General features: G+C 27.4%; 1 protein-coding gene across 2 annotated transcripts in view; it reads left to right on the forward strand.

Annotated features, from left to right (window-relative positions):
- The first annotated feature begins 3550 nt into the window (after window positions 1-3550).
- LOC107447254 (lachesin) overlaps window positions 3551-15540 on the forward strand; it is a 116728-nt gene continuing 104738 nt past the window's right edge. For both annotated transcript variants that reach the window (XM_071178474.2, XM_071178475.2), the window contains exons 1-2: window positions 3551-3809; window positions 11859-11962. In XM_071178474.2, the coding sequence (XP_071034575.2) occupies window positions 3731-3809; window positions 11859-11962 (183 nt within the window). In that variant the 5' untranslated portion in view covers window positions 3551-3730. The remainder of the gene's footprint in view (window positions 3810-11858; window positions 11963-15540) is intronic.

A 15540-nucleotide genomic window follows, 5' to 3' on the forward strand; every position in this document is an offset into this window, starting at 1 on the left:
ACTTTAGCGACATTCGTTGTGATCACTTTTTTTACTGCATTTTTGACCAGGATTCTATTTAGAAATGTGTATTATTGTATGTACTTTAGCGACATTCATTGTGATCACTTTCTTTACTGCATTTTTGACCAGGGTTCTATTTAGAAATGTGTATTATTGTATGTACTTTAGCGACATTCGTTGTGATCACTTTTTTTACTGCATTTTTGACCAGGGTTCTATTTAGAAATGTGTATTATTGTATGTACTTTAGCGACATTCGTTGTGATCACTTTCTTTACTGCATTTTTGACCAGGGTTCTATTTAGAAATGTGTATTATTGTATGTACTTTAGCGACATTCGTTGTGATCCCTTTTGTTACTGCATTTTTGACCAGGGTTCTATTTAGAAATGTGTATTATTGTATGTACTTTAGCGACATTCGTTGTGATCACTTTTTTTACTGCATTTTTGACCAGGGTTCTATTTAGAAATGTGTATTATTGTATGTACTTTAGCGACATTCGTTGCGATCATATTTATTACTGTATTTTTGACCAGGGTTCTAGAATGTGTATTATTGTAAATATTTTGCTTCTTCCATTGCAACCACTTTTTTGAACAGATCTTTAGAAATATGTATTGAATTGGTCATTGCAGAATACTATCAATCTTTGGTAACTGTGGAAGGTCTATGAAAGGAAAAGAAAATTAGGGAAAAGAAATATTTGCTTTAAAATTTGTGATCATGAAATACATTGACAAGATTTTTTTTCAACTCGAATGTTAGGATTTTAAATCTAAAATAAGTTTTGTTCCTAAAGTATAGCAGATTTTTTTTAAACGAAAAATAACCTTCTACTTTTTTAAAGTTTTTCTACCACGTTTTAAATTGTGCAATATCAAACTACATTATCAATAAACCGTGCTGAAAATGAAACTTGTGAACTGCAGAGTTTTCAGAATGCTTGGTATTTTAAAGCAACTGTGATAAATTTATTAAAAAAATTAACACAAATATCCTTTAAATAAAAAGGGTTAGGTAATCCCTCACAGATCTTGCTGAGATTACATCTTTCACTTACTTTTTGCACGAAATGCATGGCTATTTAATAAACACACTGTTTTTCAGTTTTGCTACTCTTGTGGAGCCTATTTTCAAGCATTCTGCTTTCAAATAAATTAAAAAATTTGAATTTCGAAATTGAAATTTATGTAGTTCCCTTCTAGCTCCAACCAACGTTTGATTAACTCAGAAAGTTTATTCTAATAAACAAAGCAAATAAAGAAGGAAATTTTCAACTACTGAACCATGTCGCCATAATAAGAAGAACAAAAAAAATCTTAAGAAATCTGATTTAGTATTTCCTTCGAAATGACACAACCGTAGAAACATTTATTAGTGTAAAATAAAGATATTTGAAACTGATGTTTTTGTTTATTTTAAATTTTTTTGAGAAAAAAATTAGTTTTTTTTTCCAATTTCGTGAGACAAACTAAAAAAAATAAAACAATTAAAAAAATATAATAAAAATCTGTCTTCTTACTATGAATTGTATTATTTACATTAATTACTCTTTACATTAATTATTTACCCTTTAGAGTAAATTTTAAAATTATTATATTTCAGTATTTTTCAATATTATATATTTAAATAGTACTTAAAAGAAAATGATATGCTGAAATAATATTTAAAGGAAAGTTACAATAAAGTTTTGTACATGCAAGATATCTTTTTTTATCTCGCAGAATTTGTTTAATTCATGTTATTAGAATATGCTTGATTAAAATATTTTTGCAGGATTATAAAATGACATATGTTGTAGTAATTATAAAAAACATATTTGAATACTAATGATTTCCTTTTCTCTGGAAATGATTACAGCTTAGCTGCAAAAATTTATATATTTTTTACTTTTTTTAAAAAATATCTGTGATTAGATGTATGTTCTTTAATTGAAATGTATTTGCAAGATAAAAACCATTTTTAAATGTAAAAACAAATGGAAGCATTAAAAGTAATTTTTAAAGAAATAATTGCTGTGAAATATAAGATATTTTTGTTAACAAATCTGTAATCAAAGAGACTTTATTTTCCATTTGCATATGAAAAACAAAACCGAAAAATCTCGAATAATAATGAAACATAAAAGTCAGATGTTTGAAATGATAACAAAGAACATAATGCTACTTCTTTTATACATTATTATTCAAAAATTATGGAGGAAGACTCCGTCATTTCCATTTATTTGCAACATGGGGAAGAAAAAAAAACTAAAAAACTAGTTTCCTGTCATTGCACAAACGACTCAATTAGATGGAAGATAGACGATAAGGACGCGGGGGATAATGGTTCAATCATTTGGGCGCTCGACGTTTATAAACTTCTGTTCTTCTAACGTAACGACGTTTAATTTCTACGTTCAGTCGAGCCTTTATGACGGCATCAAAAACCCCTCTTTTAATCAAAGACTGCGTCGTTAAAAGGAAAGCCCCCAATATCCAGGTGCTCTCCCTGTACTTTTCCGGAAAACTTTTCAATTATCGAAGCTCCGGTTTATCTTTTCCGGGAAGGGAGTGAAGAGAAAGTGAACGGATGATCGAATAGGAAAGTTCTTATTCTTTTTTCGAATATCTTCGATAATTAATACTCTCAAACGTCCCTTCCCCCCACGCCACCCTCCATCCAACAACAAATTTGTCAGTGGGAAAAGTCTGAATCTCCTTTCCATTTATGCGGTTTTTACTTTCAACTTTCTAAACAAAAATTTCTCGTTTTCCATTGCCTCCTACAGTTTGATTTGACTTAACGACCTCTAAACTCGGATAAGGAAATACCCAATGATGACAAAAATAACAAAAGGCGAATAAAAGACAATCACCAATAAGAGACAAAAATCCAATCATGGAGAACTTTGGCGAAGATGACTCCCGTTCAATCGTTGATGACTTTGATATCGAGCCGCGAAGAAGCTTTTTCAAACAAACACACCCAATGATTTCAATAAACCCTCCCCCAAATCTTCAGAACCCCTCCTTACCCGACCCTTCTCTGCGCTTTTGATTAAACCCGAGTCTCATCGCCGGTTTCGAGCAAAAGAAGAAGGGGGAATGAAAATCCAGTGGAAAAGAAACTCGAAGGAGACACAAGGGGGGCTTCTTTTGAGGGAGGGGGGCTGTATGCTCTTGATGAAGCGAAGGGCAATATTAATTGAGCATTGTCGTAATAATGAAACTGCCTTTATTGACGTGCGGAGCTAAAATATCAATCCGGGGGTAGTGGTGTCAGGCAGCGATAACACCGGCGGGCGCGTTTCTTTTGATGCCTTCCTACCTAATTATCCTGAAGAGATGTAATTAATCTTGGGAACATGTTGGTGACAAAGGGGTTCTTATCGGCAGAGACGGTTTAATCAAGCATGCTAAGTATTCGCGCAGGCGCCCTTTTGGAAATGGGCACAAAACTTTTATTGGGAGACACGTGTGTACCTGTGTGCACCCCCTCAATATAAAACTCTTCTCATCATTCGGGCTCCTCTCATAAACACAAAACTCCCCTTTCTATGGATATATACCCCCAGGGTGTCTTCGAAGGAAGTTCTTGGCTCATTTTGTAGGGACTTCCTAACAATGAAATAGCAATTCCGATTTACAAATGAGAACAAGGTATTGTTGAGTATGAGTCAGGAGTTGAGGTGAGTTATTTTCCCGGAGTTTAGGCAGTGTGTAGTTGATTGAGATTCGAGAGGATGAAATCGAAGAATTTTAGGCATGTCTTCCTATGCGTTAGTCTGATACTACGCAGTTTCATTGATGCTCACCCAAGAGGTAATATTCGTCTATTAGTGTAACATATAATATTAATTAAAAATAATAATTATAAAAATCGCTTCAGCGTCACCTGATTCGTCAACTGCGCTGGGAATGAAATTAGATCAAATTTCAATTGATGCTTAATGTTATTTTGCGAAGATATTTTTTCTCTGAAAAATATCCATGTATACATACTTAAAAATATACAAAATGCATATTGCATTTTATGCAGTTTCATTGATGCTCAATCAAAAAAGGTAATTTTCCTCTATTGGTGAAACGAAAATATTAATAACAAAAATTACTTTAAATCTATGGGATTCGTCAACTGTACAGGGAATAAATTTAGTTCAAATTTAAATTTATGCTTGGTATTATATTTAAAGATATTTTTCCATTAAAAAAATATACCTATATATATTTGAATATATACATAATGCACATTGTGTTTTATGCTGATGCTCACCGCAGAGGTAATATTTATTTATTGACGTAACAAAAAAATTATTAAAATATTAAAATTATTATAAAATAATTTAAAAAAAAACACTTTAACACCAGGGGATTCCTCAACTTTGTGGGAATAAGTTTAAGTCAAATATAATTTGATGCTTAATATTCTAATTACGAAGATAGTTTTTCACAGAAAATGTCAATACATATATTCAAAAATAGATTTAACGAACGTTGTATTATAAAGATTAATCACTGAATTAAGTATATTTCTACATTTAAGGTCTCTGGAAATATACATAATTTAAATGCATTTCTTATATTTTTGTGAAATACCAGTTCGTCTATCTAATCTTATTGGTAATCTTTGGTCTTATCAAGAAAATTAAGCTAAAAATTTAAAATAAAATCAGCGTAATTTTTTGCAAAAAAGAAGCAAACTGATCTGATAGCAACATAATGTACTGGTGAGCGTGTAATAAAATATTAAATCAATAAGCATTAGTGCGGCTATTACGCATCATAAATTAAGAAGTTTAAGGCACAAAGAAGTATTTAAGCATTTGCAACGTTCTTTTTATTTCGTAAATTGCTGCTATCCATTCTGCAATAAATCACAAAGCTATATAAAACCATTAAATATAACTTTAAAAATGCAAAAATTATTTAATTTAAGTTATTTCTTTATAATTTAAGATAAAATTTAAGATATAGAATTATTAAGACAAAAATAAAAACAGCTGGAACTCAATTAAATTTAACCCTTCTTAATAGAAAATACTTTCTGTTTTACCATTAAGACACTTTTCTCATTAAGAGCACCTCAAAAACCTCAAAATGATACGATTTTGTTTCCACACTTAGTGTTTTGTTTTTCATTTATTATTCATGGTAAAACGAACTTTAAAATATGGTTGCAAGAAATTAAATTTTTACGGTAATTAAAAAAAACGATTTAACTTGTTAATTTTTTAAAGATTATTAAATATATACATAGGAAAAAATTAAGTATTGATATTTTTATTTACAGTAAATTAAAAATTTTATATTTTAAAGCACATTCTTTTAAGGCATATATATTAGAGATTTACTGTATTTTTTAATTCTACAACATGAGACTTTTTAAAAGTGTCTTAGTTGAAATTTGCAACCAATATTTTCTTCTCCTTGTTTAAATATAAAAATTATACAAAATTTTCTAAGCAATACATGATTTTAAAAATTAAAAATATATCTGTAAAAAAATTTAATTCTTTTTACTTTTTCATCAAAAAGTATTTTAAACTTATTTTTACAAGAAGTTTTAAGCAAAGTAGAAAATATATCCCTAATATGCCTATTATTTTAGCCTATTATAAGATATTGTTAGTAAAAATTAAATGAAAATTTTAATATCACTTAAAATATTACTATTGAAAAACTTACAATATTTTATTAGGTTCAGAAAATTATACATTTTAAAATCCTTTCTAGCAAGAAATGATATAGTAATCATTAAAGTCTGAGAAAAGAGCTTGTGAAGCAAATTTTAATAGAAAAAAAAAACTATTGATTAAGAAAACCAATTTGGTAATTGTTTAGTGCAAATATCATTACAGTCCTTATAACATCTTTACTTTTAATCATATTTACATTATTCCTTCCATGCTTTCAAAAACTATTATACAGATTAGAAAATATGTTTACTACAATTTTTTCCTAACTTAAAATTATATAATTTAATTTAAATGAATTGGAAATCTGTTTCTAGAAATAAAACCTCTGCAAAAACTAAATTTAAAAAATAATTATTAATATTTTCTGTAAAGGAACTTAACTAATCAAATCTAGTTCCTCAAATTATCCCATCAAATCAAAATTTTTTGAGGAAAAATATACAGTCGGACCTCTATTTAACGAAGTCGCTAAATCCCGATAATAAAGTCGTTATATGAAAAATTCGTTAAATGGAAAAGTAACTTTTGAAATACTTAAGCAACACAAAACGGGTTTTAACTTCTTAAACACTCGACATAATTAATATGGCACTTAATACACTTTTATCTTGCAAACTATAGTATATATTATTTATTTTATAAATCTTAACCATAAATGAAATCTGCATGGAAAGCAAGAATAGAGTAGAACATTATCCAGTGTTATACACTATCATGCTACATAAATTTTAAACTGAGTTGAGATAGTTGTATGTTGATCTCGATTTTTATTTTACAGTCACAACGAAAAATAGCTTAACTTCACAATGTGCAAAAAAATATTTTAAAATCCGTTTTCTTTGAAAATTATGGAGTTGTTCATTTAAGACTTTACTTTTAACAATATTTTACCGTTAAACGATTTTTGAATTGTAAATATTATTATTAATTCGCTAAGGTAATAATAATTATTATTAAGCTATGTAATGCACGGCAGGAATGACAAAAAAAAAACGTTTTTTTTCGAAATCGGAAGACATGAATTTAGAAGAATCCCTCAAGAGTTCACTAAGGAATTTTAAGTAAAAATTAGCCATGCTTTAGAAGAAAAGTTAAAAATATATGAAAATCATAACTAAAGTGAATAGACATACTTCTTACTGTAAACACTTTCTTCACCTAGTAAACACTAAATTCATCTTCGCTAATAAATGATAAATTATATCTATAAATGAATAATAAAAGCTATTTTTTCCACCTTGAAACGCATGCTTATCTGGATAATTTGGAATCTTGTTTCATTCCTATGTATCCGAATTGGCATGAGATCCTCAGCTGCCATCAGTAGCGCTTAGTAAATTAACTTGAACAGATTTGAACTCTTGGATACCATGGTTCTTATAAATTTATTTTTCACCTTTACCTTATTTTCCACATTTCTACTGGCAATTTCAGAACTGCTTTGTTTTCACAAATCAAATCTGGAGAGACTTGAGATTGGGGTTTGAAACATATTGACTTTTTCCAACCTTTATAACTTATGAAGCGATCACAGTGTTTACTTAGTCGAGTAGGAAAATATTGGCTTTCAGAAGCGTTTTCTGAAATCATATTTAGCATTTGCAATTTCTCCTGAAAATTCCATAATGGCTTATTAAAATACAATTGAGATAAGATTTTCTCCCTATTTCTATTGTTATCTAACTTGTTTCTATGTACTACTAAAAATAGAGCAGAGGCAGTCACTTACTCGAAAAGGTTTCAAAATTGGAAATTTCAAGGTGCATTCTTTATTTCAATATCAAATTAAAGAAGGTGACAGAATGTAATGCTGCATTAAAAATTTTAAAAAAGTATTCAAGGAAAGAATTACCGACCAATTTTGAGCTGAAAAATTATAAAATTTATAAACAAAGAAAATTTCTTGATCTTGTTAATTCGAAGATTGAATAAATCGAACATATCACACCTCGGCAAGAACAGTGTCACAATCCTTAAGTGCAGCATTTGAGTAAAATCAACTTAAAGAAAACTATAAGACTCATTCTGAAATAGCACAAACTTCCTTAAAAATTCAGCTAATTATTTGCAGTGGTAAATTATTTTGTTCTCTATAGTAATGTGGCACTCTTGATGGAGATATATTTTTTATCGTCATTACTTCAAAATTGTTGCTTTTTAGTTTGTGTCAATTTTCTTGCCGAGGTGCCATATGAACAATTAATCTTGAGTTTAAAATTTAAAAAAAAACGTCGACTGCAATTGATCTTAAATTCTGAACTTAATTCAGTTAAAAGGGTTTTATTTTGTTTAAAACTACGTTACTCAATAAGAAAATAGTTCTTTATATTGAAATTTTTTAACGAATAATACATGAGGTCAAAATACAGGGTGTTTATAAATTCCCGAATCCATTTTGATGTTTAATAACTCATAAAATAATAAAGATAGATTAAAATTAATAACATAAATGGTTAGATAGACTGAAAAAGATTCATGACCCTTGTCAATGGATCTTTTTTGGTAAATTCTTCTGCAATTTCTCTGTGGTTGCACTATCGATTTCGTTTCTATGAACTGCCATAAAATCTGTGCTTTCTCTTGTGGTGTATGCATTCTCCTTAATATCTGCTCGTATAAATCATCACATAGAACACACACATCAAAAGTAAACATAACATTGCAATAGTTGCCAAAAACAAAAGAGAGAAAAATGCAATTAATAAGCAGACGATATTGAGAAAAGTACAGATATTTAGACTGGAAATGAAATTATCTGAAATTAACCACACGCGCAGGCGATATTTACAAAAGTAAAAATATTCAAACCTGAATAGGAAAATATATGAGTTATTCCATCAATAAATGCCATAAGTTTGTTTATATCTTCATTATTTTATGAGTTATTTAACATCAAAATGGGTCCGGGAATTTATAAACACCCTGTATAATTCACCTATTTCATGTTCGATTTATATACAAATAAATTAATCTACGAAAACTGTTGTATTTATTGCTTAAATAATTAGTACAATTGTGTCATACATTTGCTACATCATATTGTTGAACAGTTAGTCATTCTGAATTACACAGTCAACAAGTCAATGGTTCTACTTGAGCACGTTATCGGATCTTTCTGTCGTTCCCAAGTAGACAAAAGGTAATGTCAAAAAGCTTCTTATCGAGAGTGTCTTACAGATTAATCAAACAGTTTCGTTAAATTATTCTCACCAAGTGTTTTATGAATATATCAGTTATTTCGAATTATTTCCTTATTATTTTTAAAGGGGCATTCTCGAATATTTAAATCAACTTTTATTTCCCATAATTATGTATACAATTCGGAAAACTTGAAACTTAATGGATACATTTCATTTAGGAATAAAAATTTTGAAAATAACTTAAAAACTTAATTTTATTTCATTAAGGTTAAAAGATTTTTGAAAAGGTTTTGAGTATTGAATATCCGTCAAAATTTTTAAACTTTATAGAATAGCAATCTGTTGTTTTTAAACGCATGGTTTAGAAAATCTATAAAATCATCGACTCGGATGATTATGATGTAATGATGTATTTACAAAGCAAAATTAAATTACATTAAAAGATTTTTTTTGTTTATGTATTAAGCTATTTTCTAAACCTTACTAGAGAATATATTTCACTATGTTTCTCTAAAGAATATATTTCTAGAATATATTCTAGAGAATATATTTCTCTATGTTCTTCCCTGTGCCACTATTGATACTATGTGGGTGAAAAAAATTCTGGTAAAATTAATGTACTGCATTGTAATGATATTTCTGGTAAATAAATAAATAAGAAAATAAACACAATTCTGGTTGAAAACGCCGAAATATAGTACTTAAACATTCATTTCGTTATTTTTCTACTCATATGGTATTAGTTTACAGGAAATTCTAGTTTTTAAAAGTATAGCTTTTATTAAACCTCAGTTAGTAAAATATGCAAAAGTGATAAGTGAATTTAACCGAATAAATTTTTTTATGTCAAGATTTAAGGAATCATGATAAAATTACCGAATTTTTACAGTCTTATTAAATTTTACCAGAAATTATGAAATCATATTTTATTGTTAATTTTACCTAACTCATACTTTACCTACTAACCTTTGGTAGAATTTATCGAGATTTTTAGTGTTCTCTTAGAGCTAGAAATACGGTAAATTATACTTTATTCTAGCTTTGACCAATTTTTTTTCTCAGAGAAGGGATATTTTTTTAAAATGTTGATGTATTTTTCGTATTAAATTGTTATAGCACTTGGACTGGTTCAAACTTGTTCACTGGTTAATGCTCAAATATCGGTTCGTTTTTAAAGATATACGTTAAAAAATGCTGTATCACTCTGTATTTCCACACTTTCGTTGAAAAGTAAACAAAAGAAAGCGCATTTGCAGTCCTTTTTTACAGCTATTTTAACTGAATCTTGCTATTTCTTTGAAATTTATCGAGTAATGCTTTTATCAACACTATGTAACTCAATAGCTGTCCCCACGCATGTTTTTTTTCATATTTTGAGATGGTTTTTCATAATTAATTGTTGAGGAACTTGGACAGGTTGTCCTCCGAAGGGACTTATTGGCAAGTCTTATTAAGCTACACATGGTATGCTATTGCTGAAATATTGGATCCTTCTCAATGACTGACATGTTTTAAAAAACGCTGTATTTCCCCACTTTCACCGAAAAGTGAATGAAATAAAATCTGTACAATCCTTTTTTACTAGCCATTTTAATTAAATCATTCCCCATTGTTGAAAATTCATCAAATATTTATTTTTTCAATATGATTCTTAATAGCTGTCACCACGCATATTTAACATTATTTTACTAAAGCTAGTGCAAGCACGCGAACTTTTTTCGAATAGGTTCGTGAAAGTTTAAAAAAAATTTTTTTTTTTCATTTCAAAATTTTCATTTTCTCATCATGCATGATGGTAACTTATGAGGATGAGTTAGAAAGAAAAGCGTGTTTCACTTAGATTGTATTATGAACGATTTCAAACATGCCATGGTTTGCTAATACATATTCAAAATCTTCGAAATCTTTACAGGATATGAAATTACTTCTTACTTTCAAATTCGTTAATCATCCGTGATATAGCCAATGTTCTGAGTTGTATACTGGGAAAGTTTCTCGTTAAACAACAAAAAAGATCCAAAGCAAAAAAAAAAATTTTTTTTCCTTAAAAATTTAATATAACTATATATTGCATTATTTTACTTATTAAGATTTAGACTGAGGCTAATTTTTTTGTATTGTAAAACCTATCTGCGTTTCAAAATATATTGCCCTTACATTCACCTATGTTTTATTTAATTGGTTGAGAAAGGTGGATCTTTAATTCCATTTCATGTTAAAATGTTTACTTTTAATGTGCTTTTGCTAGGAAGATAATTTTGTAACACTTGCAAATTTAAACATGGACAATTTGTGGAATTGTAGGTCCTTAACATTCGTTTAATTTTAAAGACAATTGTATAAAAAAAATTATGATTGTAATGTATGTTCCTAATATAAAATTCCTCTTTTTTAATATCTGGCTTAAACCACGTCTTTATACTAAAGATTTTAATTTGACATGTATTTTTAGCTATAGATATTTCTAATTAAATGTGTGAGAAAGAAAGTTTTGTCATATATGTGCAACTCAAAATCATGTTACATAAGATGTACAAGAGTGTCCCTGAAATTACTTTTTACAATAATGAATAATTTATAATAATATTTCAATAATAATAAAAAATTCATTTTAGTTTTGATAGCGAGGAAACATCTAGTTCTATTTGAATCAACGTATATAGAAACCACTTCAGCCTTTCTAATTACCTTTTGAGAGAGTTAAAAAGAAAACTATTTCCTACATCTCTTACAGTCGAAGGAAAATGCGAAAAAATTATGCATACTGTAGTGCCTAAGCCATAAACATTGTTTAATTAAGATTCTTTATTGTTCACTGTCATGAAAAGCATTCATGAATAAGTTTTAATTAAATTTTTTAAGAAGTCATTAGCAGGACTGAAATCGTTTTTGTGTAAAACGATTCATATAGTTGTTTTTTTCTAAGTATTAAAGTTTAAGAATTTAAAGCTCGATTTTTGTGATGCAGAAATTAAAGCTAGAGTGATGTTCCTAAAACAGATGTGCATTGAAATGTTATAATTTTAAATTTGCAGCTGACATGGAGCCAGAATTCGTCGGGGAACCAACGAATGTAACAGTAACAGAAGGTTCCACTGCTTATCTAACCTGCGTTGTAGAAAATTTAGGATTCTATAGGGTAAGCAGTTAATTTCATTTCATTAAATACTGTTTTTTTTATTCCTTTTGAATGTATTTAATTTTTCGTAAGTTTTAAATTATTTTTAGTTGTTTTAGATACTTGTTTAATTTAGATCTGGGTTGCTTATCTAAAATTGTCTCTAACAGCATGAAGTAAAACTATCACATAACTTTAAAACCATCTTTTCGTGAAAAAATTGCATATAATTTGATAAAAAAGCGAAGTACTTTAAATTAAATATTAAAAAGAAATCCATTCTTTCAAAAACCGTGTAGAAAATCTAAAATTGGGAGGAAAACTCTTTTTCATTGTTTCTTTTTCTAAATGCTTATGTACGCATACCTTATACTAAAAGTTTTTATTAAAAAACAGTTTTTATGTAGTTTATTCAAATGTCCAATTTGTCCAAATGAATAATTTCTTACAAAACACAGACACATTTTAAACTGCGGTATCTTTAAAATTGGAAATTTAGCGCTACATAAAATTCCAAATATCAACGAATAAAATATGAAATGATTAAACTGTTTTTCACGATCACACTTCTTTAAACATTCCCCTCTCAGAAAATACCAAGCATTTGAACGTTAAGTAGTCATATGTATTTATCATTCAATCAATATGTATTTTTTATTGTAACTTGTATGGTAATCCAGATAAAAAAAAATATGTGTCATTGCTTGTTATTCCCGAAACTGATGATTTTTTATTTCTAATCAGATTTTATGAATGATAATCAAATAAGCCGGTAATATAAAAACAGATTTATTAAATAAGGGAAATGACATTTTTCTTTAATCGTCGACACAGAAATTTATTAAAAAAAGAATGAAAATAAAAAATCTTTATATTTTTCTTTATTCCTCGACTCAGAAATTTATTTAAAAAAAGGTGAAGAGAAAAAAATCTTCCTATTCTCTTCATTGGCATTGTCACCTAGGCATTGCATGTCATGTCTAAAATACAGAATAATTTTCGTATTTCATACTTTGTTCAAACATACCATCACTTTTTAAATTACCGATAACATATATATTATTTATAAAAATTAAAAGTTCGCAAAAAATTATACAAAAAATATACATATTAAGATTCAAAAAAGTAATCTATAGGAATTCTTTAAAACTAAATATGACTTAGTGTTTGTAAATAAAAAAATATTGCTAAGAAGTGTTATTTTAAAATAGAATAAACGGAAACAAAATATGGGTTCCTTGTTTGATATTCCCAACACGGATGTTTTTTATATTTCCAATCGAATATTATTGATTATAATCAAATAGGCCAGTAATGTAAAAAAAATTAATGAGGAAAATTGAATTTTTCTTTAAGTATCTACTCAAAAATTTATTTAAAAATATAAAATCTAAAAAAAAATTCTTTCTCCTCTCCTTTTTCTCTGCAATTATCATATATTATATTTTTTAAGGTATATGTCTTTGTAGAAAATACTAAGGCATTGTGTGCATCACCTAAAATATAATTTTTTTTTTGTATTTCATACTTTGTCCAATAATACCAGCACTAAATTGTCGGTAATATAAATTATCGTCAATAACAAATTTCAAATTGTCGGCAACATATATATTAGCGATAATAAGATAATGATAAAATGTGTGCTTCTTTTCATAATACATGAAATATACTACTTAAGATATAAAAAGTTGTCTATGGACATTCAGTAAAATTGAAGTATGACTAATGCTTATTGAATAAAAGAATATTATTAAGTCATTAAAATATAATAACTTATTAAATTTTATTAAAATAGAATTATTAGAGTTGAAATAGAATTGTTAAAAATATATTAAGATAGAATAACTGAATAAAATAGAATTTTCGTCACTCCATTTTTTATTTTACCTTTAATTAAATTCAATCAATATATATAACAAAATTTAATTAACATGAAGAACATGACAAAATGGATTAATTTTTTTTCTAATTAAATAACTTGACAGCGCGCAGATCAGCGAAGTTTTTTCTCGTGAGAAAGGTGGCTTGGTATATTGCAAACTTTAAAATAAATTTCTTAAGCATAATAAAAAAAACATACAAAACTTCCTGGGATAACAATTAATAAGTACATTGCATCAAAACTATTAATAATTGCATGTAAGCTAGCTAACATAAGACTTAAGTATTCATATGATATACAAATTATATTTTACAAGAAACATAACGATTAATTTTAACAACTAAATTGAATTAACAGAAATAATAATTTCATATTAAACAATAATTAAATACTAAGAATTATGAATTTGTAATAATTTAATCAACGGTTTTAATATTTTGGACATTGTGAGCATCAGAAAAAGGCATGAACAAATACATTAATATCTAGGAAAATAAAGGATAAATAAACTATATAAAATCAGCGTATCATTTTGCCTGCTCATCTTTTTGCATTTTATGAATATAATGCACAAACAGCAGATGTAAAAAACACATAAAATGATATACATAAAATAGCATATAAATAAAGTATATAATAAAACATGCGAACGATATGCGTAAAAAATGGCTAAGAATATATTTGAAGAAATATATATAGAATATATTTGAAGACAAGACATGAATAAAATATTTAAAAAAATGATGCGTAAAATATTTAAATATTTCACATGATTAAGACATAGAAAACAACATATAAACATTCGTTGAAACTGAAGTATGATTTATAGTTAGTAAATAAAACTTTTTTTTTAATCTTCTAAGATATTAGTTAAAATGAAATACAATTTTTCGCCTTTCAGATTTTTTACTTTGATATTAGAAAAGAATTAAATGCCAGAAATGATGAATGATGCTTTTCTCATTGATTTTCTAAGTTAAAGACAAATGCGTGCAATTTCTGTGATGAGTTCTATAGTTTGGCGTATTGGAAAATTTAATTAGCTTTGAGATAAATTATTCCGCAAGGCCGGTTTCCTTATTTTGTCTTATAAATAACAAAATGAGAAAAGTCACTATGTTAGCTATGTTTCTGAGTAGAAATTAATAGCAATTTATTTATTCATCAATTCACTGAATGCTTTAATATTGTTTGCTTGCATATTTGTTGATAACTTTTCTGAGCCATTATTGATTTTATGCGTTTACTTAGATGTAATAACCAATTATTGCTTTCATTTAGTAGACAATTATTTTAAAACTGAAGCTTTTGTTTCAGTTTTAGGTAATGAATTTATTTGCTTTATGAATATTAAGATCTTAGTTAGCAAACTAAATTACTTTACCTTTTAATTATGTTTCTTACTCATTTTTTTTAGATTGTTTATGTTTTGTCCTTAAGCGTTAATTCGATAAATGAGTAAAAGTAACATGCTTGCATTGTTAAAAGCAAATAAAGCTGACTAAAATGATATTTTTAATCTATAAATTGTTACTTTTTTATAATTATTTAGGAAATCTGACTGAAAAATGACACATATAATTACATAAGATGTTCCGCATTGTACGTTAATTAACAACATAAGATACTAAATAAAATGTGATATTTTTAAATGTACAAGGTTTTTTCATTGCACATTATTTGACAATAACTTATAATAAGCAAAATATGATACATT

Source organism: Parasteatoda tepidariorum, chromosome 6 (genome assembly GCF_982258835.1).
Source record: "Parasteatoda tepidariorum strain Cologne lab strain chromosome 6, Ptep-v5.0, whole genome shotgun sequence".
Taxonomy (NCBI): Eukaryota; Metazoa; Arthropoda; class Arachnida; order Araneae; family Theridiidae; genus Parasteatoda; species Parasteatoda tepidariorum.